This window comes from Egretta garzetta, unplaced genomic scaffold, assembly GCF_000687185.1.
Source record: "Egretta garzetta isolate BGI_Z169 unplaced genomic scaffold, ASM68718v1 scaffold59, whole genome shotgun sequence".
NCBI classification, from domain to species: domain Eukaryota; kingdom Metazoa; phylum Chordata; class Aves; order Pelecaniformes; family Ardeidae; genus Egretta; species Egretta garzetta.
Window position 1 is genome coordinate 4331817 of NW_009267230.1, and position 26446 is coordinate 4358262.

The 26446-nt window shown below is 35.7% G+C and overlaps 1 protein-coding gene across 1 annotated transcript in view; it reads left to right on the plus strand.

Moving 5' to 3' along the window:
• The window catches only part of NIPBL (NIPBL cohesin loading factor), a 100580-nt gene that overhangs the window by 22145 nt on the left and 51989 nt on the right, over positions 1 to 26446 (plus strand). The window contains 2 exon segments of the mRNA XM_009647317.2: positions 6331 to 6963; positions 19648 to 21219. Of these exon segments, the coding sequence (XP_009645612.1) occupies positions 6331 to 6963; positions 19648 to 21219 (2205 nt within the window).

Genomic DNA, 26446 nt, shown 5'->3' on the forward strand with positions numbered 1-26446 from the left:
TGGAAAGATTGCTTTTATTTTCTTAGGGATTTATAGGACTTCTCCAGAGAGATTCCTCTATGCTTGGTCTCTGAATATGTAGTGGGTGGCAGGAAGAATTAGGAATTTTCTCAGATCTGTAGTATAGACTTCAGTGCTCTCAAAAGCGCTTGTTAAGAAAAATTATCATCTTGACCTCTCTCCTTCAAAAGAAAGGTGGAAGCTTATTCAAAGATTTTTTATGATAGGGCCAAAATAAGCATTCATTCTTGTTTCTTTCCTCAAGTCTTAATTTTTTATGCAAGGATCCTTCTGAATATAGCAGCTCTTAGCTGAATTTTTCATAAGGCATTTAAAGCTCTGGAGAAAGTGGTGGGATTCTTCCCTGAAAACTGTTGAAAGAGTATGTGGAAAGGGAATAGAATCTGTCCCTAAAAACCTCCCAAATGTATGTTCTTTGTCTGTCTCATATGCTATCCCTTTAAGTTTGAACTTTAAATTAAATTTTGTTCTTTGAAAGTGAATGTCAACATTGTCTGTAAATCAAAATAAAGAATAATTTCTTTATATCTAGTACAAAACTTGGGAAGATTTCCAGAGGAAGATTCTGCGATTTTAGAAAATACAGCAGGAAAGGGCTTGGGGGCTTCCCATCTTACCCTCACATTGGATGAGCTGTACCAGTATTACTCCCAATAACTTCCACCTTTTTTTTTTTTTTTCTTCTTTTGTTAAAATGTCAGCAGCGGAGTTTCCTTACTCTTGCCATGCAACCTGTTCAAATTCTTGATGCTAGAAAGCTTTTCTCCTAGTGCTTAGCCTGAATCATTTTTATTGCAGTTAGGCATGACACTTCTTGACTTCTTTCCAATGGGCAAGGAAAAACAATTTACTTCCCTTTTTTATAGCAGTCATTTACATATCAAAGAAGATTATCATGTCTTGCACTAATCTTGTGCAGACTGAACAGCATGGTTTCTTTCTATCATCTTTACATAAGTTATTATTTCTAAGCTTCTAATTGTCTTTGATGTTTTTTATCTGAATTCTAATTGGTCTGCATTTGTCTTGATGTACTGCCCTAAGTCATAGATACAACTCTGTTTGAAGACTTGGAAGGATGAGTAGTCAGAAAGTACTTTGTATGATACTAGTGTTGTATATGAGAGTATAGCTGCTCTTTGCTGATAACTTAGATTCATATTGCAAGTCGTTTTAAACATATTGCTGTCTTTCTACGGAGTTTATCTACCTTCCTCTCATGTTACAGTTTCTCTCAGATGAATAAAAAGTTTGTGCTTCTCACTGAATTTCTTTTATTTGAAAAGGTTATTCAAAGTAGTCAAGAAAATTGTGATTTTTGATTCTGTTTTTAAAAGCAGTTGTGGGTCTTTCCCTGAAAAACTCAACACCAATTAATAAATAATTAATAAAATGATCTCTAATTCTGTTACACGAGACATTACTAATGACAAATATTTTAAACTACTATTCATAAGACTGTGATCTGGAAAGCTGCACTTGTTCACCTATACCTACACATTTAATCCATTTTTACCAAAACCAACTGATAGTCTATGACCACAGTTTTGCAGTAGGGTATACTGCAATCTTACAGTATTTCTGTCTAGGTCATATTTCCTCAGCTTATTAGTGACATTGTTACAAGAAGCTATATAGAAAGCCATACTAAAGTCCAGATATGGCACTCAGTTCTATTTAATCCACAAGACATACTGCTTTACGGAGTTAAACTATTTTGATTTGACTATACTTACTCTTAATAAACTTACTTTGGAATAATACCTCTTTACTGTTATCTCAATCCTTACAGAGAAGTTGTTTTTCTAGTATGTACTTAAATCATACAGACTGTGTATAGTGCTCTGGGCAGTCCTTTGCCATCCTTTTGAAGGGACTGCTTTGAAGGGATTTTTAAAGTCTTCTAGAGGCACAAATTCTCAAGGTGTTTATTACCAATTCTGAGAGTGGTTTAGCCGGACTTCCAGGGTGATTTCATTTGATTCCATTTTCATGAAAATATTCCATTTATGTGAAAGGAGTAAATAGGATCATATTAAACTAAAAAAATGAGACTTCAATTTACACATTGTAACTGCAGCTTCTTAATCTTTTGGCAATAGTGTGTTCCTCAGGTTCTGTCATCACCAGGTTCTTAGCTTTTCCAACAGACAAACATCAGTATGAATGCAATATGGATGCTCTGGTTCTTTTCTCCTTCTCCAGCTTCTGCTTTCAGGAACTTACTTACAGTATAATTACTCAGATGTGAAGTCTAATAATCCACATGTAGGACATATGCATTCCTTAAAGCCTCTCTTTCCAAAGATATTCTAGTAAGAAGTCTGGAATGCTGTGTCCAGGTTTATACAACAGTTTGGTACCTACTTAAATAATGTTCCTGGAGTCTCAAGGATCACTTTCCTATGGATTTGGAAAGGCATAGCACTTGAATGCTCCTGAAGTTTTTCTCCAGTGTTCTATGAACCAAGTATTGGGCATTAGTCTTCATTTGTTCACTAGCAGTTTTTTCTGGCTGTCATGCACAGGGAATGATACTTCTGGCAAAAGAGGATGTAGAATGGGTGAAAAACTTTCTGTCAACATCTGGGAACCTTTACTTGCAAGGGAGTTAAATGAATATGAAAATAGTGTTTTGAGTGACGTTTTGAAAGTTGTTGTGCAAGTGGAAAGCTAATAATTCTTTAAAACTTTGTAAAATATGTGAATCCTGAGTTTCTGCTAACCTTAATAGTTGGTTTTTAACCATGTGAATCACAACAAAGACTGTGATCAGTTGTGTGACTTTGGTGCATCAGCTCTGAAAGGCAAACGGTCTTTTCTCTGGAGAGGCTCAGAGATGATGAGAGAAAGTATCGTGAATGCTTAAATAAGGTGCAAGTACTGTGGTGTAATTAGAAAGTGTGCAGACAAAAAACATAAGATGGAAATGTCAGTGGTGTGTGCAGTCTTCTGGGCAGAAGCTGATTTGTTTGCTACCCAAGTTACTGATGCAGAATGAGTATGTGAAGCCAATCCAGGGGTAAACAAACAGGAAGTGGTTTTGGAACTTTACATTTTTAAGAAGGCTAAGTCACTGTCAATGCAATACATTTTATAGTTGCTTCCATTATAAAGGATTTCATAAGAAATCAGTCAGATGAAAAAAGATGTTTGCAAATTGCTACTTCTTCCATACTCAGTGTCATCTACCACTAGGATTCAGTAGGAAAACTAATTAATTTAAAGAACCAGTTCCAGGATTATTGTGGGCGGTCAGGATGACTGTTACCAAAAGACTATGGAGGTATTGTTGATGGGTTTGTTTGTTCTCTGTAGAGGCCTTATTTCCTATTGATGTTACCTGCTTCTCAGCTACATTTGGTGTTATCTGGTTGACCATAAATATTTGCTGTTCAGTAATGATACAGTAACCTTCCTATATCAGTGTAGAATCTCTTTTTATCTCACAAGTTTTACATATTTTTGCTATGTAAAAAGAGATTGCACAGAATTCTTTTACTGATACTGTGGAAGATCAAATACAGAAAGTCAGATTTTTTTCCTTCTGAATTACCACACAGCCCTAGATTTAGACTCAAAAGCTGCCAAATATTTCTCTGTTCTAAAAGAATATTCTGAAATTCAGTTCATTCCAAAGGCCATTTCTGAAGACCATCATATGATTTACTGACAGCATTTTATAGAACAAACCTTCTCAACCTTGGAATCTTGACTGGTTCAGCAAACATATCATACCTGTCTGTCTGTGTATTCTTTCCACAAAAACATTTCTTCTGTTATCAACAAGTCTTGTAAGAGCTTTGTTCTTGGACATATAATGGCTCAAGCCTTCTCCCATAGGAAATATTCCAGGCTGACTTCAACAGTAATAGGCACAACTAACACAACTATCTCTGTGTAATGGGTGATGTTTTGTCTGAAGTCTAAGCACCCAACAAAATGTGGTACATCTGCAATGAGTGATATCTGTTCAAAACTGCTAATGTCTGTGGTAGAGTGAAACTGTTCCAGAATGCTTCATCTTGTCAATTTCTTTTCACCTCAGTACATAGGCACCGTAGCTTCTAAGACTCCTTGTTGCCAGAGGCTTAACCATCATTAGACATCTTAGGAATATGTGAAGTTATTGCTAGAATGTGTGGTCTTAAAATGCAGCTTATAGGCCTCACTATCAACACTTTTCAGGAATTTCATTCAGCAGATTCAAATACGTATTCGTAGTGCTGCCTAGGAGAGGGAAAACTTTACTTTTGTTTCTTCATTTATTGGATTCTAAGTATGTTCAATGGAATGCACTGAAATCCTTCTGACCTCCTCAAGTCTACCCAAAGATAAAACAAACCACCTTATCTGTTGCTGCAGTGTTATTCTGATTTGGTATCTGTCATGCTGAAAAATAATCTTGTCATATTTACTTAAAAGTTTAGGACCAGGGAGAATGAAATCTATGTTGTCTATTTGGAGTATAACTGTGAAAACCAGTAAATCTTCCATTGTTGCAACTTGGGAAGTATACTTTTAAGAGGTAATTCAACAGTGAGATGTCAGTAAGACCTCTTTGAGAAGTTTTGAGTTGCCTCTAATATTTGTAGAAATAAAAACGCAGCTTGTATTTCCTGAGTGGTAGTCATTACGGTAAAAGAAATTGGTAGCTAATGATCTCTGCTATGCATTACACTAAGACAATTTTGTAAATTAACAAAAGAGACAGTAATTGCTGGGGGGAGCATCACAAGAATAGGAATCTGTAGTGAAAGGCAAGTGAGGGATCTTCAAGTGTAGCCAGGACTTTAGTACTGGTAGTTGAGTGTGGGTATCTTATTTGAAGAGGGGAAGTGGAGTAGTGGAAAGATCTTGAGAATCAGCATGAATCAAAACAAGGCTTCCCAACATTGTAGATTTTATTGGCAGAATATGGAGTTGTTGCTGATGATCAAGAAGGGGTAAGATAAACCCATCTCATACCCCGTTTTCTACATATGGAAGTTATAGAACTTCTCACAGAATGTACTAGGGAGAGAAAATAATTATAGCAGTCTGTGCAAAGAAGTCATCAGTAAAGGCACACCTTTTATGTGAATTGAAGTTTTGCTAGAGGTGTCCATTCTTATTTTCACCCACAGGTCAGTACTTTGGCTTAATGATTCTTAAAATTTCTTAATATCTCATAAAAATTTAAGCTGCAGAATAAAGGTGATTTCTTTTCTAGTGATGTTTCTTGAATGAAGCACGTGGGGAACTGTATTCCAAGTAGTTTTTGATTGTTGTTAGAAGTAGACATATGATGACCTAAACCAGAATGACTAATAATAATCTCAGTCACTGCTTTCTGAAGATCAGTATTCCCTAGTGGATGAATGGAATCTGATACAGGTTTGCTTTAACAAGAGGAGGTCCAGCCAATAGGCTTTTCTCTGCTCCCCCCCTGCCCCGCCCCCAGTATTCTTTTTAAGCCAAAAATTATAGCTCAAAATTGTAATTGGGACAGATTTGTAAGCTCCCTGTTTTTCAAAGCTTTTTTCTGGGCTAACAGTTATGATGAGCTGGTTTAATTTGAAGAATAAAAAATTTAAATGGAATTAATTGGAGAATGTTTTTAATCAAATTTTTAAAATTTCTCTAGATAACACTCAAAGGTTGGAGTGAGTGTGTGTAGAAGTAAAAATTCAAACATTTAAAAAAAAGGGGGGACATAAGGCAGAGAATGCCTTAAGACAGTGTTTTCTAGATAGAAATGAGTGGGGGTGGTTGGAATGAGTATACCTAAAATAAAATAAAATTAAATTAAAAAAAAAGGTGAAAATGAACAATCAGAATCAAAGTTAAGGAGGTTGTATATGTTTTGATTTTTTTTTTTTTTAAATTAAAAATGTGTGGCTGAAATGGCTAATGCCTGTACACTGATCATTAAGTCTTTATCACTGGACCTTATTAAGAATCTTTTTGATCTTTCCTTTTCCTGTAGTCAACTTGCTTTCATTGACCATTTTCTAATAGTTGATATTCTGAACCTGCAGGTACAATTTTATTCTTTTTGGTGGTGGGTTTTTTTTTTTTTCCATCTTCTCTGAAAAGATCCCTTCTCTACCTGCAGCGGACTGCTAAAATTCCTAGGAAATACACTGTAACTATCTGGATTACATCTTGATCTAGGAAATTATGTGCTTCCTACCTATCTTATTTAGACCTTTTGTGAACACAGATATATATAGAAATACACATGAAATAATGTAGGTTATATTTAGTGTGTTTTTATATAAACATGAAACAACATAACTGTTCAGTTTTTCTGAATTATTATTCTAGGATCAAGACAACCTTTAATCCAACAGTCTCAGCCTCCACCTTATTCATCACCTAGAGATGTTCCCCCAGACATATTGTTAGATTCTCCAGAGAGAAAGCAAAAGAAACAAAAGAAAATGAAGTTAGGCAAGGATGAAAAAGACCAGACTGAAAAAGCTGCAATGTATGATATCATTAGTTCTCCTTCCAAGGACTCCACTAAACTTACATTAAGACTCTCTCGTGTAAGATCTTCGGATATGGACCAGCAGGATGATATGCTTTCTGGTTTGGAAAACAGCAATGTGTCAGAGGGTGATATTCCTTTTAATGTGCAGTACCCAGGACAGACTTCTAAAACACCCGTTACTCCACAGGATGTTAACCGCCCACTAAACGCTGCTCAGTGTTTGCCGCAGCACGAACAGACAGCTTTCCTTCAGGCACAGCAAGTGCCTGTTTTACAACAGAACACTTCAGTTGCTGCAAAACAACCTCAAACTCCTGTGGTACAGACACAGCAACAGGTTTCGCAACACGGAACTATAACGTCATATGATGAAGTAGAATTGGATGCATTGGCTGAAATTGAGCGGATAGAACGTGAATCAGCTATTGAAAGGGAGCGATTTTCAAAAGAAGTGCAAGATAAAGGTAAAAGGATTGTGTGTGTGTATACACTATATATTATATAAATATATATATATGCATATAAAACCCATATATATATATATAAAAACTGCCTATCATTGTCACATAGTTCAGTTCTGTTTACTCAGTGTAGGTTCTTCTGTGACATTCATCTCCATTCCCCTCCAACAATGAACTGTAATCGCTCATATATGCATATTTTTAATATCTGGTATTCTTTATTTGGGGTCTTGATGGATGGAAAGCGAAGTTCTTATGTTTCAAAATTCTTTTTAACCTACTCTTGCTTTAAATCATGAGACTGAATGAAGTAAAACTGACCTTGTTTATAGTTTCTAAAATCCCAGCAGTACCATAAGTCAAAATTTGCCGTAAGTTTTTGTAGTTGAATTATTAATTAACTACCCATGTTGCCTAGTTTAAGAAAATACAGGAAAACTCTTTTACCCCATTTCTATTCATATCCCCATTTGAACCTAATGTGAAGGAGGTGTTAGATTAAAATCACGTCTGTTCTTTTAAAAGACAGTGTAATGATTGGGTAATATATACTACTATGTTGTCTCCAGTTTTTGTTCAACTGGATATTCATCATTATGTAGGCATTGCAAGCTTTAGAGAACTACCATATCTATATGGTTTCTAGCACAGAACCAGATGAGCCTGGGAAATTTTTACACTTAATAGCTGTACTGGTTGTCTTAACTGATTTCATTGAATCTATCCCCTTTGGGTTTTGGTTTGGTTTTGGTTTTTTATCTGTTGTTAACTGCTTTGAAGGTCTTAGGCTTCAGAAATCTCACAATTAGACCAAAGCCCACATGTAAATCTTGAAGATAAGATGTATTTTATAAATTAATTAAAGATAGGTTAACATAAGGATTTGTCAGAAGCTTCCTCTGCACTGTGTTTAACTTCTGAGAAAAAAATCTTTCATAGTATAATGCTAAATTATTAGATATTCCCAAGAAAAATACTGCAGAGTGGAAAGCAGCGCAAATTCCAATCTTGGAAGTATGTACATGAAAATAGTCTATTTGGGACATACTTGCATGGACGCAACTGAATTTACATACAGTTTGGGTCTTCAGCCAGCAGGGAGAGCACAGATTTTCTCTATTCAAAGAAAATTTTTTTCTGTTTTTAAAGATGCTGGGGCAGAGGGGGAGAGAAAGTTTGTGTGTGTGTTTGTAAATGTGTTTGTTGCAGTTACTAAAAGGTTTAACTTCTTAGATATTTCTTGCTTGGTAACTAAATCCAGTCTTTCCAGGAAATGTTGCTGTTTGTGAATATATGGAGAAAATGTGTTCTCACCTCAAAAGTGATCTCTACTGTCTTTCATTTCAATTTAATACAATGGGGAATTTGTTACTTTGCTTAAATCTCTTCTGCTAATTTTAAATGTATTGATGGAGAGCTTGTGGTTCGTCTCCTAATCCTTCAAAAACTACTTTTATATCCTGGTTAAGTAGAATCTCTGGCCTGTTTTAGTTGAGAAGCATCTGGAAAATCACTGTGGTTTTGACGGTGCAAACCTTCAAACACTTAGAGCAAGACTAAAACACACTTTCTCTTTTGTTCTGGCTCTCAGGATATGTTGAGCATTAGTTGTAAAGTTTGTTTACCATAATTACATAGCCATAGGCAGACTCTCATTTGTTTCTTTTGAGGAAAGGAGTGATTTTTATAGAAAGTGATCTCTCCCCTTTGCCACTGCTCAATAACCATCTTCCCAAATAAGGATTCCAACCTTATGCTTCCCTTCTACCTGCATCCTATGGCAGGTCTCAGTTCTTCCTCAGTTGCTGCAATTGCTATGTATCAGCTGTAAGAATTGCTGCCTTATATTGGGCCAAATGATCACCATTTCTTCACTGGTGGTAAGTTGCCCCTATGCTAGACAGCAGCTCTTTTCACTTTGGCTGCTGAGGTTCCAGCCATGAATGAATAGTATTGAGTAGAAGGATTTCTAGCAGTCTTGGGACAGATTTCTTGAAAAGCTGTTACCTTGGAGAAATACGGTTCTTATTTTTTGGTAATGCTTTTTTCATTGCTTGTAAGTTTGTACTATGTCTACAAGTTGGTACACTCTGGGAATATACCAGTTATAGCAGTTTGGTTTGGTGTGGTGTGACTGCAGGAGGAAGCTTCCTCTATTGTTCCTATGGGAGTATGTCTGTTAGAAATATATCAAATAACTCCTAAATAGGTCATTAATTTTTGCAAAGCCGCTTACTGTATTTATGCAAAAACCTGGCATTTGTGTGTTTTAGTACATATATTGTAACTTCAGTTCACATTACATCAAGAAAATAGTGTGATTGTAGCAAGTACTTGGTCTAATTAGAATGGGAATGCATAGTGCTAGCTGATGCTTTACAATAGCAAGTGTCCCTCTAGAGAACTTACTCAAGATGCTAGCACATGCTAAAATCTGCATGAAAGCATCTTTGCTGCTTATGTAATTGAGGCATGGGAATACATATTACAGTCATGCTATACTTTCTGTGTATGCACACATTGTTGTCTTCCATAAATTACTTTGAGTAGAATTGTAGTCGCAAGTTTTGATAGAAGATTAGTGGTCTCTTCTGTGGTTTTTTTTAGACATGAAATCTCTATAGTACCATACTTCATCAAAGGTTTTCACATGCTTTCTCTTTAATAGTAAGGCTTTGGTTGGATATGACATGTTCTTTCTGAGGCTTGGAACCAGTAATGTGGTGTAATTGTTTATTCCAGAGAGGCAGAGATTTCTTTTAGGGGTGGTCTTGCTAAAAATTATACAGCTGCTACACTTGCCTAAGACAATGATAAGGTGGGGTTTTTTTTGGTTTTGGTTGTTTTTTTTTTTTAAATGCTGAGGTCCTTTTATAATGTTTGGTATAGGTGGGAAATGAGGATTGGAGCCCTTTGGTAATTGTAGTACTTCTTGTAATAAATCATTAATTCTAACAAAACTGTTAAAATATTTAGCTTCCACCAAACAAAGTCTCGCAAAGTGGAAGGCAGTCTTTTGTTTCAGAGATGAAACTAACACAGGGTTTTGCAGAAGTGCCGCCGCCTTTGAAAAGCAGTATATCTTTCTGGAACCTGATTGTCATGCTTTTGCTTACTGAAAAATAAATTCTTGGTAGAAAAATCACTAATGCGAAATCTGGCCAATTTGACCTAATGTATTTCAGATAGACGTAAGGAGTGATTTTATAATACAGAGCTTTTGCCTCATGTCAGAGTGCTTCTCGGAGCTCTGTATTTATAGTTCTATCCTTTTGGTCTATTTGGATCTTGGATTAAGTGGGTTATATGGTCTTTTCATCATGATAGGTGCAACGTTCGAAAAAGTTGGTTTCATCCTTGTCCTCTGTGTAGAAGGACAAGAGTCCATCTCCTCTTCCTACTTCTTCTATTAAGGAAGTCTCTCCATACTGATTAATTTTTCAAGTTATTTGCCTGTATCTGCTAACGAAAGGAATATCTGGAGATTTTGGAGATCAAGGCTCTTGGCACCAGAAATTGCATTCTAATACATCTGTTATGCTTAATAGCCTCATCAGATAGAAGTTGTCAGTCAATACTAGATCATATCTTCTCTTTTGAAAGGATGTGTAGTATTACAGATAGATCCAGCTGTTACTTATCAAGACTCAGGTTATCTGAGTTGGAAAAAAATTGATTCAGAAGGGCCAATACAGAAAGGGATTATCTTTTTCCTCAACAATCAACAAGTGAACCATCCTCGGCTTAGGTGCATTGTGATATTTTGATAATATAATTTCTTTAGAAAGGTGATGAAGCTTCATGCACACTTTCTTCTCTTCTGGTCACCATCGGTAGTCACATTTCCACATTTGAAACAGATAAAGTCCATATTCTGAACATATTTTGTTCACTTAACTGAAGCTGTGCTTTGTTCACATTCTGAAGTTGACTACTCCAAGAAAATGCAGGAAGTCCTGTTGAGTTTTAGAAAATTATGTCCCAGGAATTTCTGTTCATCTCAAGAATCTTTTTTTCCTTGGTTGGGATGGGGATGTTGAGGGAGTGAGGGAGAAATTTCATTCTGGTAACCTCAGTTCTTTGCATTAACTTGTGCTTTGCCACTGTTCAGATGCAAGTGGGTTATTTTTGCCTATAGTCAAGTAGTTCAAACCCTAGTCAGTCATTTTTGGTCTAAACATTTCTTAGAACATTACATTAAGTTCTTCTTGTTCTTCAAGATTTAGACCTGCTACTGAATTAATTTTCAGGTTCAAGCTTTATAACTCAAGATCTTTCATGCTTTTCTAAAACCCCTTAATACTGTGAATCAAAAATATTTAAGATACTAATGTGAAAAGGAGCTTTGAGTCTTCTAGGAAAGGGAAAAGGGAAGATAACTTTGAAAATTACTTGAAAAAAACAGAAAGTAACCCATCTTTTTTCAGAGACTCTTTTTCAAATTCATTTAGTTTTTTGTTTTATTCAGGTGTGCTAAAGGTTAATTTTAGCTCTTCCATACATAGTATTGTGTGTTCACTGTTAGTTTTAGGCTACTTCAAAGACACTTTTATATAAATGCATCTGTCTTAACAGATTAAGGAGTTCTACTTTTGCTTGTAAAAGGCACTGTTCTCTGGAGTTTGTGAAAAGAATAATGAAATCATTAATCACTAACCATTTCATTGGGAGGCTAATATTTTTTTAAACTTAAAAGCATTAGAAGCATTTTTTTAAGTGAGACAAACCTACTCGTATCTGTGGTTTTTTCCCCATATATTTTACCTCTGAGGATCCATTTTACCTACTTCCTTGGAATCTTACTGTGGATTCTTTGAATTAGGAAGAAGTGAAGCTGTAATAACTTTATTTCCAAAAATTGGATCAGTTAGGGGGCATTTGGATGCCTGCTGTGGGCCCTTCTTTTTTTAGTTCGTTCCAAGCCCATAGCAGCAGAGACACACATCCCAAGAGTGTGAATCTGCCGGAGCAAAACTCTCAAAACTACAGTTATAGGTAAGTAACCTTTTTCTCTTACCTTTTAAGTTCTTACCCAGCTCCTCTCCCTTTTTCCCCATTACCCATCTCCCTCCAAAAGGTCCCCAAAGAGGAAACTAATAGAAGAACACTATTAAGAATTAATAGTTTGTTTACATCTAATCTTATGTAGCCAATTAATGAAATGACAGAATGTGTAACTATAACTATAACCAGTATGTTAGCATTCATTTCCAAAAATATGTTATAGGCGTTTTATTTCCTTAAAAATGGAGCTACAAATGTAGTCATTTGTATAGTAATCTTGCAGAAGATTGCAGTCACTAATACCAGAAGTTAAAGTGAGACAGTGTGAAATATAAATGATTGTGTCTATGTTGTAGGACAATGTGAGAATTAGATATCATGTACTTCGTGTATACAAGCTTTCATAAGGTCTGCATTTTGTAGTGTGATGTAACAGATTAAACTAGCCCCTATATAGGTTTCTCAAGAAAAAGCAGCTTTGCAACCTCCAGTTTCTATAGATAAGAGACTTCGTGTGTGTGTGTGTGTGTGTGTGTGTGTGTGTGTTCGGATGTGTTTTAAGAAAAGTAAGGGGAAGAAATTCCTCTTCCATCTAGAGAAATTGCAACGAAGTGTTGCAATGCTTCCATCTATCTAGGAAAAATGATTTTCTTTTATATTTTTTATAAAGAATGAAATATTGATTGAAAGAGGCATTTTTAGAAAAAAAAGTAGAGGCATATTTTTTAATGGTGTTTATGTTCATTTTGGTGCTCTTATGTAACATGAAATCAAATTCCCCTGTTTATCCCAGGTTGTATTTTACATAGGGTAGCACAGAAACCAGCTCTTGTAAGCAGGTAGAGAAAAGAACTAAAACCTAGCAGTTTGGTTAAGAAGTCTATTTTTTTTATCTGTAGCATAAACTAAGATTAGAAAATGAAATATAACTTGCCTGTAGTGTATGCCCCTGATTGTACCTCTTAGATGAATGGGAGGATTTATAATATTACTTATCCAGTAATAACTTTATTTTTTTCTGGGACAGTCACTTCCCTATAAGGGATTGAAATCTTGATAAAGAAATGGCATGTATAATTAGTAAACTTTATTAAGAGTTTAAGCCCAGCATTTCTATAGTTCATAGTCACGAAGTTCACTCTGACGTCAACCTAAGAAGACACAGACTTTCTTTCATTATCACGCAGTATAAATGTTACTGGATCTAGTTAATTAAAGATACTTTTGAGTGTAAGGTATGATGTCAGAATAGAGTCAACATCTGAAAGGGACATTTCAAAGTTATTGCTTATTTCTAAATACTGTTGTTTATACAAATGAATTAAAAACTAATTGGATACGTTAATCTGTAAATGATACATAAAATAAGTAGTTTTCATTAAGTCTGCCGTTACTGTGTTTCATTTTACTTGTGAAATTAGGTGCTGCATTATGTATTTTGAAGTAATTGCACTTCAGGTTTTGCTCAGACATTTTAACAGCTGAGTTTACAAGACTATGAATTCTTCATGAAGAAATCACATGGATAAAGCCCAGCATTTGTGTCAGAAAAATGTGTCTCATAAATAAATTAAAATCATATTGTTTGTAAAAGTAATAGTAAATTCAGGGAGGTTAAGTTACAACTTTCAATCTCTAAATAAGTGTAGAAGTTTGATTATACTTTTCTGTAGTTCAGTTCTTGATAATATCTAGTGTAGTATTTCTGTAGTTGAGAGGGAATAATGAATTACCAGTCTTCGTTAAGTAGAAAACTTCGTAAGATCATATTTCATTCTCCAGTTATGCTGATTATGTTATTGTCATATTTAAGAAAACAAGCAAAACTTTACGAAAATGAAGCTTCTAAAGTCTGCTACACCCTGAGGCATGTCAGAGAGTCCTGTAGTCTTTTTGTGTTTTGTCCTGAATGAGTTTGGACATCCTTCATGATGGACTTTCCTCTCTGAATAGTAAACAGAAGTTTAATAAAGTCTTTTTATTAATGGATTGCTAAAAATTAGCAGCTGTTTGTTCAGATTCTCAAAAATCCCTTCCTCTGAACTGCAGCAGCTGGAAGCCCTCTGGTCTCTACTTCAAAGCCTTTGGAATTACATTCTGTTCTATAAAGCTTCCTATGTCAGGTTCATGACTGTACTTTCTTAGTTTCTTCTGTAAGGGAGCAAGCAGTGAGAATAAAATTTTTGACCTGTGTTTGCTGAGTCTCTCCTTCAAGGAGAGGAGTAGTACTGTGGGAATCTCTTCTACTGATGGAAGAATTATCTTTCTTTCTTCAATTCCTTGTTTATTGGAATATGGCTTTGGGGGGAGGTCAGGTAAGAGGAAATTCTCACGGTCAGTAATGCTGAATTTTCATGAAGGAGTAGAAAGACAAGAATGACTCTTTTCCCTCACTCTATTGATACATCATCCATCAGTACCATTAAAGTAATTTTAAACCTTCCTTGTACCCCAATTAGATTGATTGGTTTAGATTCCTGTGGTCTACAGAACACTGTTGGTTGGGGGGACAGGACGCTTGGACAATTTTTAAGAGATAGGTGAAAAATAACTAAGAAAAGAAAACAGTTGTCAGTAAATGTAGATTTGTTATTTAGACATATAGTTATGTGTTACCTGTTGAAAATTCCTAATCTTGCCTGCCAGCTTAAATAAGGTAAGCTTGTAACTGGCCTCTGGCTGACTTGTCTCTGATGTTGTTAAAAAATGAAAGGTTTGACAATAAGTAATAACTGCTTAGGACTGGTATATTTGGTTTAAAATGATTAATTGCTGATTTAAATAATTCAAATAACTAGTATTTCAAATGAGTGGAGGCATATCCCAGTAATCTTTGAAGAGTGTTAAAGCTTTAAAATATAAAACTCTTAATTGTTATGCTTTAAAAAAAGAAAGTTTGTGCTGGAGTCATCAAAATGGTTCATCCAGAATTCAACATTAGAGGATCAGTCTTCTTTGTGTTTCTGAAGAGGAGTACATTCACATTTAACCGTCTTGGATATGAAGTCTCCAGCTGAATCCCTGAAAAGGTGTAAATGGGAAAGTGGTAATTTATCTGTTGTCTTCAAGATCATTCAAGATCATTCAGAAATATCTCTGGTTTAGAGTCTACCAACCAGTATTAATGGAGTGGAGCGTTACCATTCTGGTAAAATTAAGCTTAGCAACCATGCACACTGTTGTTATTTAGACTTGTCACCTTAGATAGTTACAAAAGGCCCATTTCAGTTTAATTGGACAAGCAATACTAGAAGTTTTTAGGCTATGATCCCATTATACTCATTTGCTGAAAGAGTTTAATCTGGGACTTAAGACAATCATCAGGTTTGCAGGAAAACAGTAACATCGGAGACTTCAGCACTAACAGTGTCCTGGCTGCTGCTTTGGAAAGATTTCAGGTTAAATGGAAGAATGGAGATACTTCTTTAATACAGCTCACCTCATCCAGCTGCTGTCTGTAACACGTGCTCAGCTTCCAAACATACCTGTTTTCAGGATGGGTATTCTTCAAATCATGATTGACTCTCAGCTTCAGCAGAAATTTATTTGAAAGTATCTGTGATGGTCCCAGTGCAGTGGTTTTTTTGCACAAAAGTTCCACAGTAATTGGTTTCTAAATCCAAAAGTACTTGTCATTTCGACATACAGATATTTCCAAAGATGAAGGTCACAACATGTCTCCAGGAATACTGTTCATAAGAGGACAGGTGAGAGATAGCCACATGGAAATCCAGCTAATCTTTTTTCCCTTTTGAACTTGTGGTTCCTGTAATATTTTGTTTCTTGCACCACGGTGACCCATTTAATTTGACAGAATATCTCCTCTGTTTTCTAAAATAAGGTAGCTTATGATCTTGTGTTGAGTAGCAAGGTACTGCCTTTTGATGAGCACATTGCAATGTAAAGAGAACATCCATGCAGATTTGCTAGGCCAAAAGGATGTATACATAAGAGAATAATTTGGATCAGGCTGTGATCTGAACTGTCATAAATTTCAAGGAATTGTTCAAGGAATTGAACAAAATGTAGATATATTTTGGACGTTCCTATGTTCTTACGGGGGGTGGGTAGGGGAGTGAATAATGTTTCTAAAAAGAAAAGAATCTGAAAACAACAAACCTGATCTCTAATATAGTTGGAAAGCTCTCCTGTGGCTTACTACATATTTCTTCTATTATGAAAACTGTTATGAAGAGTGAAGCAAAAAGATCCTGATCATACTTTATTGGTTTCAAGAGCTTGTGAGCCTGCATGTTCAGAACTGTGGCAAGCTTTGAATCTAGTCTGGTATTTTGGCAAAGTCCTAGATCCTGATAATAAAAAGAAATTCTACTATCTATGGAGTGAAGCAGATGAAGCTTGGATACTGAGGCCTTGAAGGATATGAAGTATATTTGGATGGATATTGTAAAAGTTCCGAAGTTCATTTGTTCGTCAGAATCCTAAAGGGTCTTGGGACTCATGCCTTAACAAAGTAGATGTATGCAAACTTGCATGTATTTGATTGTAAAAGAGAAGATATGAAGACATCTGTTTTCAGAGGGCAATTACTCTCTCCTCACTTCTCTGATTCTCTATTGATTATTCTCTCATTGTTCCAAGTGAGTTCAAGATTTTATAAAGCCCTTGAAGCCCAATGGTGTATTTCAGCTTTCAGATTTCTGCAGCTATCATGGCAACTTAAAAAGTTTTGTGCTTATTCAATGGAGTTTTTTTCATTATAGTCAATGAAGATAGTGTACTCATCCTACTTTTTATGCCCTAATTCAACCTGATATTTTCATATACTTGGGCAAGCTTTTTTGTCCTAGATATAGAAATCTCATAGAGGCAAAACAGTAATGATCAATTCTAGTTCCGAGGATCGCCATCAAGATGCACAGGAAATATGAAGAAATCTGTGAGTAATCTGTAACTCTGTCTGCAATCACCTTGCCGTTTAGGAAAAGAAAACTTTGAAGTTATTCCTTTCTTCTCAGATAAGATGTCAACAGGTTGTGGTTATAATAACTTACTGAAACATCAGTATTCTGTTGTCAAGAGAAATGAAGAAAGTGTATCAGAAGAGCTTTGTATTTAGAGGGAATATGTATGCCAAGTTGTGATGTGAACATCTACTTGTATGTTCCCAACTTACAATATGACGTTTTGGATGATGAAGAGCAGCAGCATTTTGAGCCTGGTCAGTTACAGAAGTTCCAAGCAAGAAAATTGGTCCTACTTGAATTGTTTTGCTTGTTTAATCTTGCAGCCTTCACCATGAGGGCTCTGAAAGGTGAGTTTTGGCTGTTTAAGGCGTCACAGCTCCTGGCCATCTGCCTTGCTCCTACAGTCAGGGAAGCAGAGGGCAAGATTTGCTTGGCTCTTAACAGACTTGTTCAGCCTTGTAGGTTAATGCAAGCCATCTTCACTAGTGCCTTATGGTGATGCACTGGACAATGAAATGCACTTGTGGAAATAAGAATGCATGTTCCCTTCTGCTACAGGTGATAACCTCAGTTAAAGGAATGAGGCAGAAAACTGATAACAGTAATGTCTTAAAGGCTACTGTTAGATCCACCAGCAGAGCTTTACAGGACTTTTTCAGTGTGGCTGACATTTCTGGGTTAAAATGAAAAAGCTGACTGAATTTTTCCTAAGAATACAAATTCAAATTTTGAAATACAAACTGAGAAAGAGTTTTAATTGCATAATCAGGTAATGATGTGTGTGGATGTATGTGTATTAACATATGTGGATTTTTTTTTTTAAAAAAAAAGATCAAATTTGAAACCTGTTAGTGTGGAAGCATCTACTCCATGACAATTCCTAAGACCTGCCATGAGGCTCAGTGAGGTCAAAGCCCTTTTAGTTACAGGGAGAAAAAGATTTTTTTGTTACTACATGAAGGTTTCAAAAAATAGATTTGTTTAGCAAAAATCTCCATGCTAAAAAGCTGCACCTTTGATTCGACAAATTTATTTTGCTTCACATTTCTATCATAAAGTTGGCAGGCATTCCTACAGGTTTTTGTTTAACTTTGAAAGGTTTGCAGTTGACCAGTTTCTGCATGGAGTTTATTGTATCTGTCTTTACTGTCTTCCAGCCACTAAATGTTGTACATAATTTTGGAGTTTTAGGAATTTAGAGGTGTACAAATAGATTTGAGAATGAAAATGATGGGGAAGAAAGTCTATTCACATCACTGGAATTTACCATGTTACTACTTGTTGTGTACTAATGTTAATTTTGGAGATGATCCTTCAAGGTTTTAATTCTAAATAAGAATCTTCTACAAATACAGAAGAAATTAGAAGTAATATGTTATAATTCTGGTTTACAATTTGAAAGAGTTGGGGGGGGGTGGGGTTCCTTGGAGTTTATTTCCCTTTTCCTTGATTGCATCCTCCTTACCATTCATTCTCCTGCCCCCAAAAAGAGAGCTGGCACATGGCATCTGGTGATAAGGCACCAAAAATCTAGGCACAAAATAAGTTATTTTTCTTATATTGCATTTGTGGTCTAGACATTTTAACAATAGATCTAGAAAAAAATTTCCAACCTATGTTCAGTCATTTCTTAGACTTAAAGTCATATTCCCTGATTACAGAGAAAGTAATTGGCTTTTTGACAAATTATGCTATGATAGTACAGAAATGAAAATACAAGCCTTAGCGCAAGTAGGGCTTTTGGTTTTCATGGCAGAAATTAATTTTAGCTTAGAGTACCATGTTGGTAATATAAATAGGTTGTAGTTTAAATGAATAGAACATACTCTTTTGGATACTTCCATATGCTTCTCATTTCTATGAATTCTACCAAATTACAAGGTGTGTGGTTGGCTCATTTTATTTTTCTATATTCTACTCTTAATGATTTTTTAGTACAAACTGAAAGGTTTGTTGCAGAGTCAAGCTCTTGACACTACATAAAATTATCACTGAACTTTTTATTTCATCATGAAAAACATTATGGTTGCAAAGGGAAAATACTCAAGCTTTTAAGTGTGTAGTGGCCTCCCACCTAAAATGTATGTGTTATGGTATAGACTCCAGCTCTTAGCATACTCCTTAGCTTCAAAGAGAAGCATAGAGTGTTGGAGTTATTTTAATCATTTTTGTTCGTTGTTCGTGTGTTCCCTGGCTAAAATATGTGTGAAGTCCAACTGATGCACTGAACCAAATAGGGAGAACCTCTGTCTTAATCATTGCAGATCCTTGCTTAGTTCATGCATAATGAAGCGGGCTGAATCTGCAGAAGAGAATCTTTTATAGTAGTGTTCTGCAAAAAGTAGTTGTGGAGGTGCACCTTAACTTTGTCTTTGCAGACTTTTGCTTCAGGCATAGTTGAGTAGCTTGGGGGTTTTTTAAATGGTTTTTTTGGTCTTTAAATATTGCAGCTGCTTTATTAGATGGTTCTCTTGGGAATTATACAGGGACTTTGATTTCATATGTTTTGAGGGTGGGGGTTTTTAATGATTAATTGGCATCTGTGGTAGACTGACAATGAATGATAGTCTGAGTACATGAAAAAGTATTAGCTAGGGAAATTCTATTCTTGCTTTTAAATTCAATGGATTTTGTTGTGTATGCACATACATGCTGAGGAGGATTAATTGGTGGGAGTGGAGGGGAATGGACATTCTTGCTTGGATATTTACCATTCTATATATATAATTTGTGATTTTTGTCTTTTAATCTGCAGATAAGCCACTGAAGAAGCGAAAACAAGAAAACAAACCACAGGAGGCTGGAGGTGCTACTGGAGGAAATAGAGCAGCTTCTCAGGAGACAGGTTCTGCAGGAAATGGGGCGAGGCCAGCATTGATGGTTAGTATTGATCTGCAGCAAGCAGGAAGAGCAGACTCTCAGGCAACAGTAACTCAGGACTTGGACACCATCAAAAAACCTGAAGAAATTAAGCAGTATAATGACGGGTTTATGTGTGTTCCCCAAGAAGACACTGTTGGAGTTCTTAAATTTAAACCTGAAAACCATCCTGAGATTTTTAGGAAAAAGTCAGACTTTGAGGGTCAAAAGACAGATATTGAGCAAAATGAAAACAGACAAATGGAATTTCAGCAAAATGAGAGCAGACGGTTGGAAAGCAAACACAACGAGAACAAACAGTTAGAAGCTAAACATGAAAGCAAGCATGAAAGCAGACAAATGGAAGTGAAGCAAAATGAGAACAGACAGACAGAATCAAAACAAAACGAGAGCAGGCAAATGGAGATGAAACAAAATGAGGGAAAACAAAATAATGGCAAACAGGAAATAAGGCAGAGGCCTGAAACGCCAAAACAGAAGAGTGAAGGCAGGCCTGAAACACCAAAACAGAAGAGTGAAGGCAGGCCTGAAACACCAAAACAGAAGAGCGAAGGCAGGCCTGAAACGCCGAAACACAGACATGATAATAGGAGGGACTCCAGTAAACCATTGTCAGATAAGAAAATTGAAATATCTAGGCATAAACTAGATGTGAAATCTGATCCTTCAAGGGTAAAACCTGAAAGTAGATCTGATCCAACGAAACAAAGGCCTGATGGGCGTTCAGTTTCTGATACACCGAGGCGTGACCATGATAGCCTTAAACAAAGATCTGAGGACAGGGGGGAGTCTGAGAGATACAGAGGAGATCCATCCAAGATTAGAAGGCCTGAATATTTGAGATCCTCAAACAAAAATGAACATGATTCTAAGCATGGTATTAAATCTGATGGTTCAAAACCTGAAAAATTTGAAAGGAAACATAGGCATGAGTCTGGTGAATCAAGGGAAAGGTTTTCGTCTGGGGATCAGAAATCAAGACCTGACAGCCCTCGTATTAAACAGGAAGGTAAAGGAGATTCTAGTAAATCAAGACCTGATAAACCTGGTTTTAAATCACCCAACAGCAAGGATGAACGAAGGACAGATGGTAATAAGAGTAAAGTAGATAGTAATAAAGCACACGCTGACAATAAAGCAGAGTTTCCCAGTTATTTGTTGGGGGCAAGATCTGGCGCATTGAAACATTTTGTCATTCCAAAAATCAAGCGTGATAAAGATGGCAATGTTACTCAGGAGTCAAGGAAAACTGAATTTAGAGGTGAACAGAAGGACAAAGTAGAGAAGATTGGGCTAGTTGAAGATCTAAATAAAGGAGCTAAGCCTGTAGTTGTCCTTCAAAAGCTTTCTTTGGATGATGTGCAGAAATTTATTAAGGATAGAGAAGATAAATCAAGGGGCTCTTGTTTTAAACCTAACAAGAACAAGTCATCCAAATCTAATAAAGGTAAGATTATTTTTTTAATATTAATTGCATTATATCTTTTACAATCCTGTTCTTTTAGATTTGCTATTTCTGTGGTTAGAAACTAAATGCAAACATTTGATAGCTTATCAGCTTGCTTATTTGGTGATTTTGGGGAACAAAGTGAAACTCATCTACAGGTTTGTCATTATTGGAAATCTTGCTATGATGTACCTGAAATGATTTATTTACTCCGGTGAAAGTACCTAATCTGGGAACACTTAAATGGTCTTAATCTGCACACTCAGCTACATTAGTTTAACCTGGTAATTTATCCAGTGAAATATAACTGCTGTACATATGATTTAAACTGGTTGTAGCATATCTTTATAAGGGACTGATACTACTGTAACTAAACCAGTGTAGGTGGAGTGGTGGGAAATACTATGTATACAAGCCTTAAGATTCTTTTATATTTTTAATTGGAACTGAAATGTGGTTTTCCAAGGCATGTTTTCACATGATGAAATAAGAATGCAGATACGAAGTCCCATCTGCCTCTTTTACGCTACAAATACAGATCTGTTGGGGAGCCTCCACACTCGAGGTTATGGGACAATAAGCTTCCAAAAAGGTTCTGTCTTTAGGAGAGTTCAGACACCATTGTCTCTAGGGTCCATTGTATGCAGAAAGAGAAAAGGAACTGGTAAACAGTTGACTGGCATTTTCAATTTAGTAATATGGACAGGAAATAATTCAGAATAGTTTGCAGGTGTGATATTTGGTTGGTTGTCTCTTCTGCAGATGGAACATTTTTTTTATAAGATTGCTTTTCTTCTTGGTGCTCTACTTTTGGCTCCTCTGGGTTCAGCCTGAAGTAGATCACATTGTGAAATCAATGTTACTAACTGCTCAGGGTTCCTTTCTTTCTTAATATTGAGCATTTAAAGCATTTAAATTCCTTACATAGTTATGTTTACAGGGTGGTCATGTCTCAAAATAGACAAATCAAGTGGTAGGGGAGAGGATTTCAGCTGTATGCAGGATTGTTTATGAATGCAGTTCCAGCTATATCATGAATTTGAGATTAAAATGTTTTCTTATATAGTTGATCTGATAAGAAATTATGTAGAAATTGTCTTTGTGAATGTATAACTATGCTAATGTGCACAGGTACAGATGTGATATCTGTATAATGAGTTTATTGTGCTACGTCCGTTCTCTATCTACTAACCTGATTGTATTAACTCTTAAAGACTTAATAATTCAGGATATGTATTACTTATTTGTAAAATATTAGCTTCCTTGCTAAATGTTTTCTTTTTATCCTGGAAATATGAACATATCCCCTGTCCCTTTTTGAGGTTCAGAACAGGCAAAATTTCCATTTCTAATTATAGGTATCTAGAGTTAGACATGAAATTATGACATCTTTGTTGTCAGTTTAGTCTAAAGTATTCAGATGAAACCTTTATGTTCTTGATAGGGAATAACGAAAACTTTCTGATGGAATTCAACTCTAGTCTCAGAAGGATAGATTTTGAATTCACATGATTCTTTGTGCAGAAAATCAGTAATTTTTAGGGCCTTCAGGAGCCATATGCACTGCATGGATGCTTTCTAAAATGTTTCTAAATACTTTTTTGTAGTCTGTATTGTATGTGGTTATTTATATAGAATGTTGTAGTAATGTGTAAAGGTTTTAATGACTTTTCTGACTGGCATGACTAATAGCTGTGTCACACATGAGGAATGCATTGATTTTGAAGTCAGGTTTATAACTATTATGCAATGTTTTTGTGTATTTTTTGTTTCCTGAAGTCATATGTTTCTTACATACTCTCAAATAGCATGAGACATATTTTCCAGAGAAAGAAAATGTTTGAATCTGATACTAGTCTTTTTTCTATTGTACTCAGAATAAGGTTCTTACAACCATACTAGAAATAGGTTTCGTGGAAAGAATGTTGTAACTATGTTTCTCTTACAAATCTAGCTTTGAGTGTTCAGCCAGGCAGATTTTGTAGAAAGTGTCTTTGAACTTCAGATTTTTGATATCTATTTTTAGTTTTACATTTTTTTTGCCCAGTTTCCTGGTAACTCACTTCTTAGTATATATTATGCTAAATAATTAGGTGAACTCCAATGTTTGAAAAGGTTCATAATTCATAAAGATATTTCTTCATAAATCAAAGTCTATTTGTCAACAACAGACTGATATAGAAGATAATTCATGCCATTGCCACAGTGTGCTCACTCCAACTTGAAAGAAGTAGCGTTCATGGTTTTACTCTGTGACATTTTTAGTTATAAACATTTTCATACACTAGGAAATGCAGTTTTCACAAACATTCTTCATTTAGTTCATCCTATATTTCTTATAGATTGTAGCACATCTTCTCTAGTGTTGCCTTTTAGCATCATTATTCCACTTCTCACATCCTCTTATTCCATGTAGCTTAGTATATTTTGCTTTATCTTTACTTATTTTACTTCCCTGTATTTCTTGTCCTTTGTTTTTGCTTTCTCATCCATCCCTCCCCGAAAAAAAATGTCTTCTCCTGGCTTTGTTATGTACAAAATCATTGCTGTGATTTATCTGAAATCCAGTTAAAATTACTTCAGCTAGTTCAAAACACCATTTACATAGTCATTCTGTCTTAAGCGACTAATGCCCATTCATTGTAAAACTCAGTAAAATTGACTTATTTTAAGCTAAAATTAATGCTTTGCAAACTGAAAGTCTATACAACTTTTCACCTTGTTTCAGTAAATTTTAAAGTCTTACCTTTATTGTGCATGTTGGTAAAGCCTTGCATTGTACTGCAAAAAGACAAAGTAACATTTTAATGAAATTTTGTAGACAGGTTGGAAATTTTGTGACATTATATGAATGGGAGGGATAGCTGTGTAGTAGGCAACTATTAATATTGAATCATCCCAACAGTTCCTTTTGGCATTTACAAGGAAGAAGTGACTTTTTTCTCTCTCCTGATCTTTGAGCATTTTTCTGAAAGAGCCACTCTAGCTCAGAGGAAACTTATGGAAATTTTTTTCATAGTGTTTTTGTTAAGGGGTCTCACGGTGAAATTTGTGTCCTGTTTTGTCTGGGTCAGAATGAATTGTAACACTTTTTTCTTCTGGTTTTAACATCTGTGAATACCTTTTACTCTGGTTTTAATTCAAATGTATGTTGTTGGGGGACCCATGAAACTTTTTCCCATTGAGTTTGTATCTGTGATGAGGAGGTCACGTTTGCTATCCTTTCTTTTCAGAGCTTCAGCGAATACCTTCTCTGCTGCTTCTTAGAGCTATACTGATCAGCTATGTTGGGATGGGAGCTGGTAACAGTTTTACAGTTACTGCATTTTTAACTAGACAAATTTCCCTTTATTAAAGTATGAAACATATGAGTAATGAGAGAAACTGTAACTGTCTGTTTTTACAGAGATGTCTGAGTTGGTTTATCATATTTTGAAGGATTCTCTTTCCAAAAGAAGCACCATATATGTAATGCAAGTTTTAGTTATAGGACAAATGTGTGTGTGTTTTAAGACTTGTGCAGATATACCTTTTAGGTCTTCCAATATCACCTAAAGAGTTTGATGTTAAAAAAAAAAAACAAACCACCAACAAAATCTGATCTGAATGCTACTTGTTCATTGTGTAGGTTGTTATAGGATTTCATTATCTGTACAACACAGAACTTTAAACACAGGTTTTTGTTGCTCACTTCAAGGCTTCTTAAACACACCGCATTTTCTTCTTACAGGATCAACGAAAAAATTTACTGCTTAATCCTCTTCCTGTCTTAGAGTTTAAACAATGCTTCTAGATTTTTTTCTGTGTTCTGTGCTTATGTGTTTGTTGTTTGGGGTTTTTCATTTTGTTTTGTATTCCAGATGACTTTTTTAGAGCCTGTAGTAACTACAGTTTGGCATTTGTTTAACATGATGGCCCATCTTTGGGTTCTAGCACTGCTGGAAATAGTATCACTTGTGAAGCAGAGTAATCAATTAGGTGCTCACCTTCTAGGTATAAAGGGAGTATTCCAGGATGAAAAACTGTATCCCAGTTGTGTTGGCTCAGTGAGCCAACTTGTCATGCCTCTCACAGACTTCCAGTTAGCACAGCAGAGCTACTCATGAATACTTTCTGGTACAGCTGAAAACTGGACAAAAAGGGAGTATCAATTTTAAACGTTTGTTTAAATCATTCATATATAGGACTTCTAAATTGGCAAACCCTTAAGAAAAGTATCTTATGGATATTAACAGGTCAAGCAAATTTTAGAGTTCACTCAAATTTATTTCCAAAATAAGTTTCTTGATTCTGAAACAGACACACTGTTGTGCTTACTGAAATCAGTGGGGCAAGCAGCTGTGCTCGAAGCAAATAGCTGGAGTAAAAACATATTTCCTTTGGAAAGGAAAAGGCTGCAACTCAGGTTGTTTACTACAGATTGTGCTTTTGCAAAGATTACCATTGTGAAAGTCCATAATTCCACAGATATGAAATCTGAAATTACTGTCTTGGAGTTCCTGGTAGCAACTGCATTTGCATGTAAGAATGCCAGAGGAACAACGCACTAAGCATCTTGCATGTGTATGCACCACCAGGTGAATCAAGTGTATCATAACTTTCTCTAGGTTTGTATGGAGAATTATGCCAAATTTCAGAGAAAAAAGGATACATTTCATGGTTTATGGCCAGAAGTTCATAATGGTTCTTCTCAGCTGAAGTCTTTAGAGCTTTTCATGAACTCTAAATTTAACTGGAATTTTAGGAAAAAAAATTACTTTCGTAAGAATTCTACAATCTTCCTGTTTTCCCTCTTTTCTGAGATATTAGTGACTACCTCTTTTCAACTTAACTAGACTAGAAGAGGAGCTGGCTGTCCCTCATGGCATTAGAAGTATTTAAAGATGCGTTGGGTTTGCAGAGGATCCATTTCAATATACACTTTGTCCATTTAGCCATGATTAATTTTTTTTCTCCTTTCTGGACTGAACAGGTTCACAGTTTGAAAAATATTCCAGGCATTGTTTAGTCAAAAGCCAAAACCAAACTATATATAACCTGTTAAATCCAATAGTCTAGGAAGCGTTGTGCTGGAATGGATTGTTCCTACTTGCAGGGATTTTTTAGGTATGGTGTGTCCATCCTATCCCAGACCGTATGCTGGGATTTGTATGGGCATTGTACACAGTCTCTGGCGCCTTCATTTTGGTACTAGTTTTTCAGAAGTAGATGTTGGATAAACTGCTAT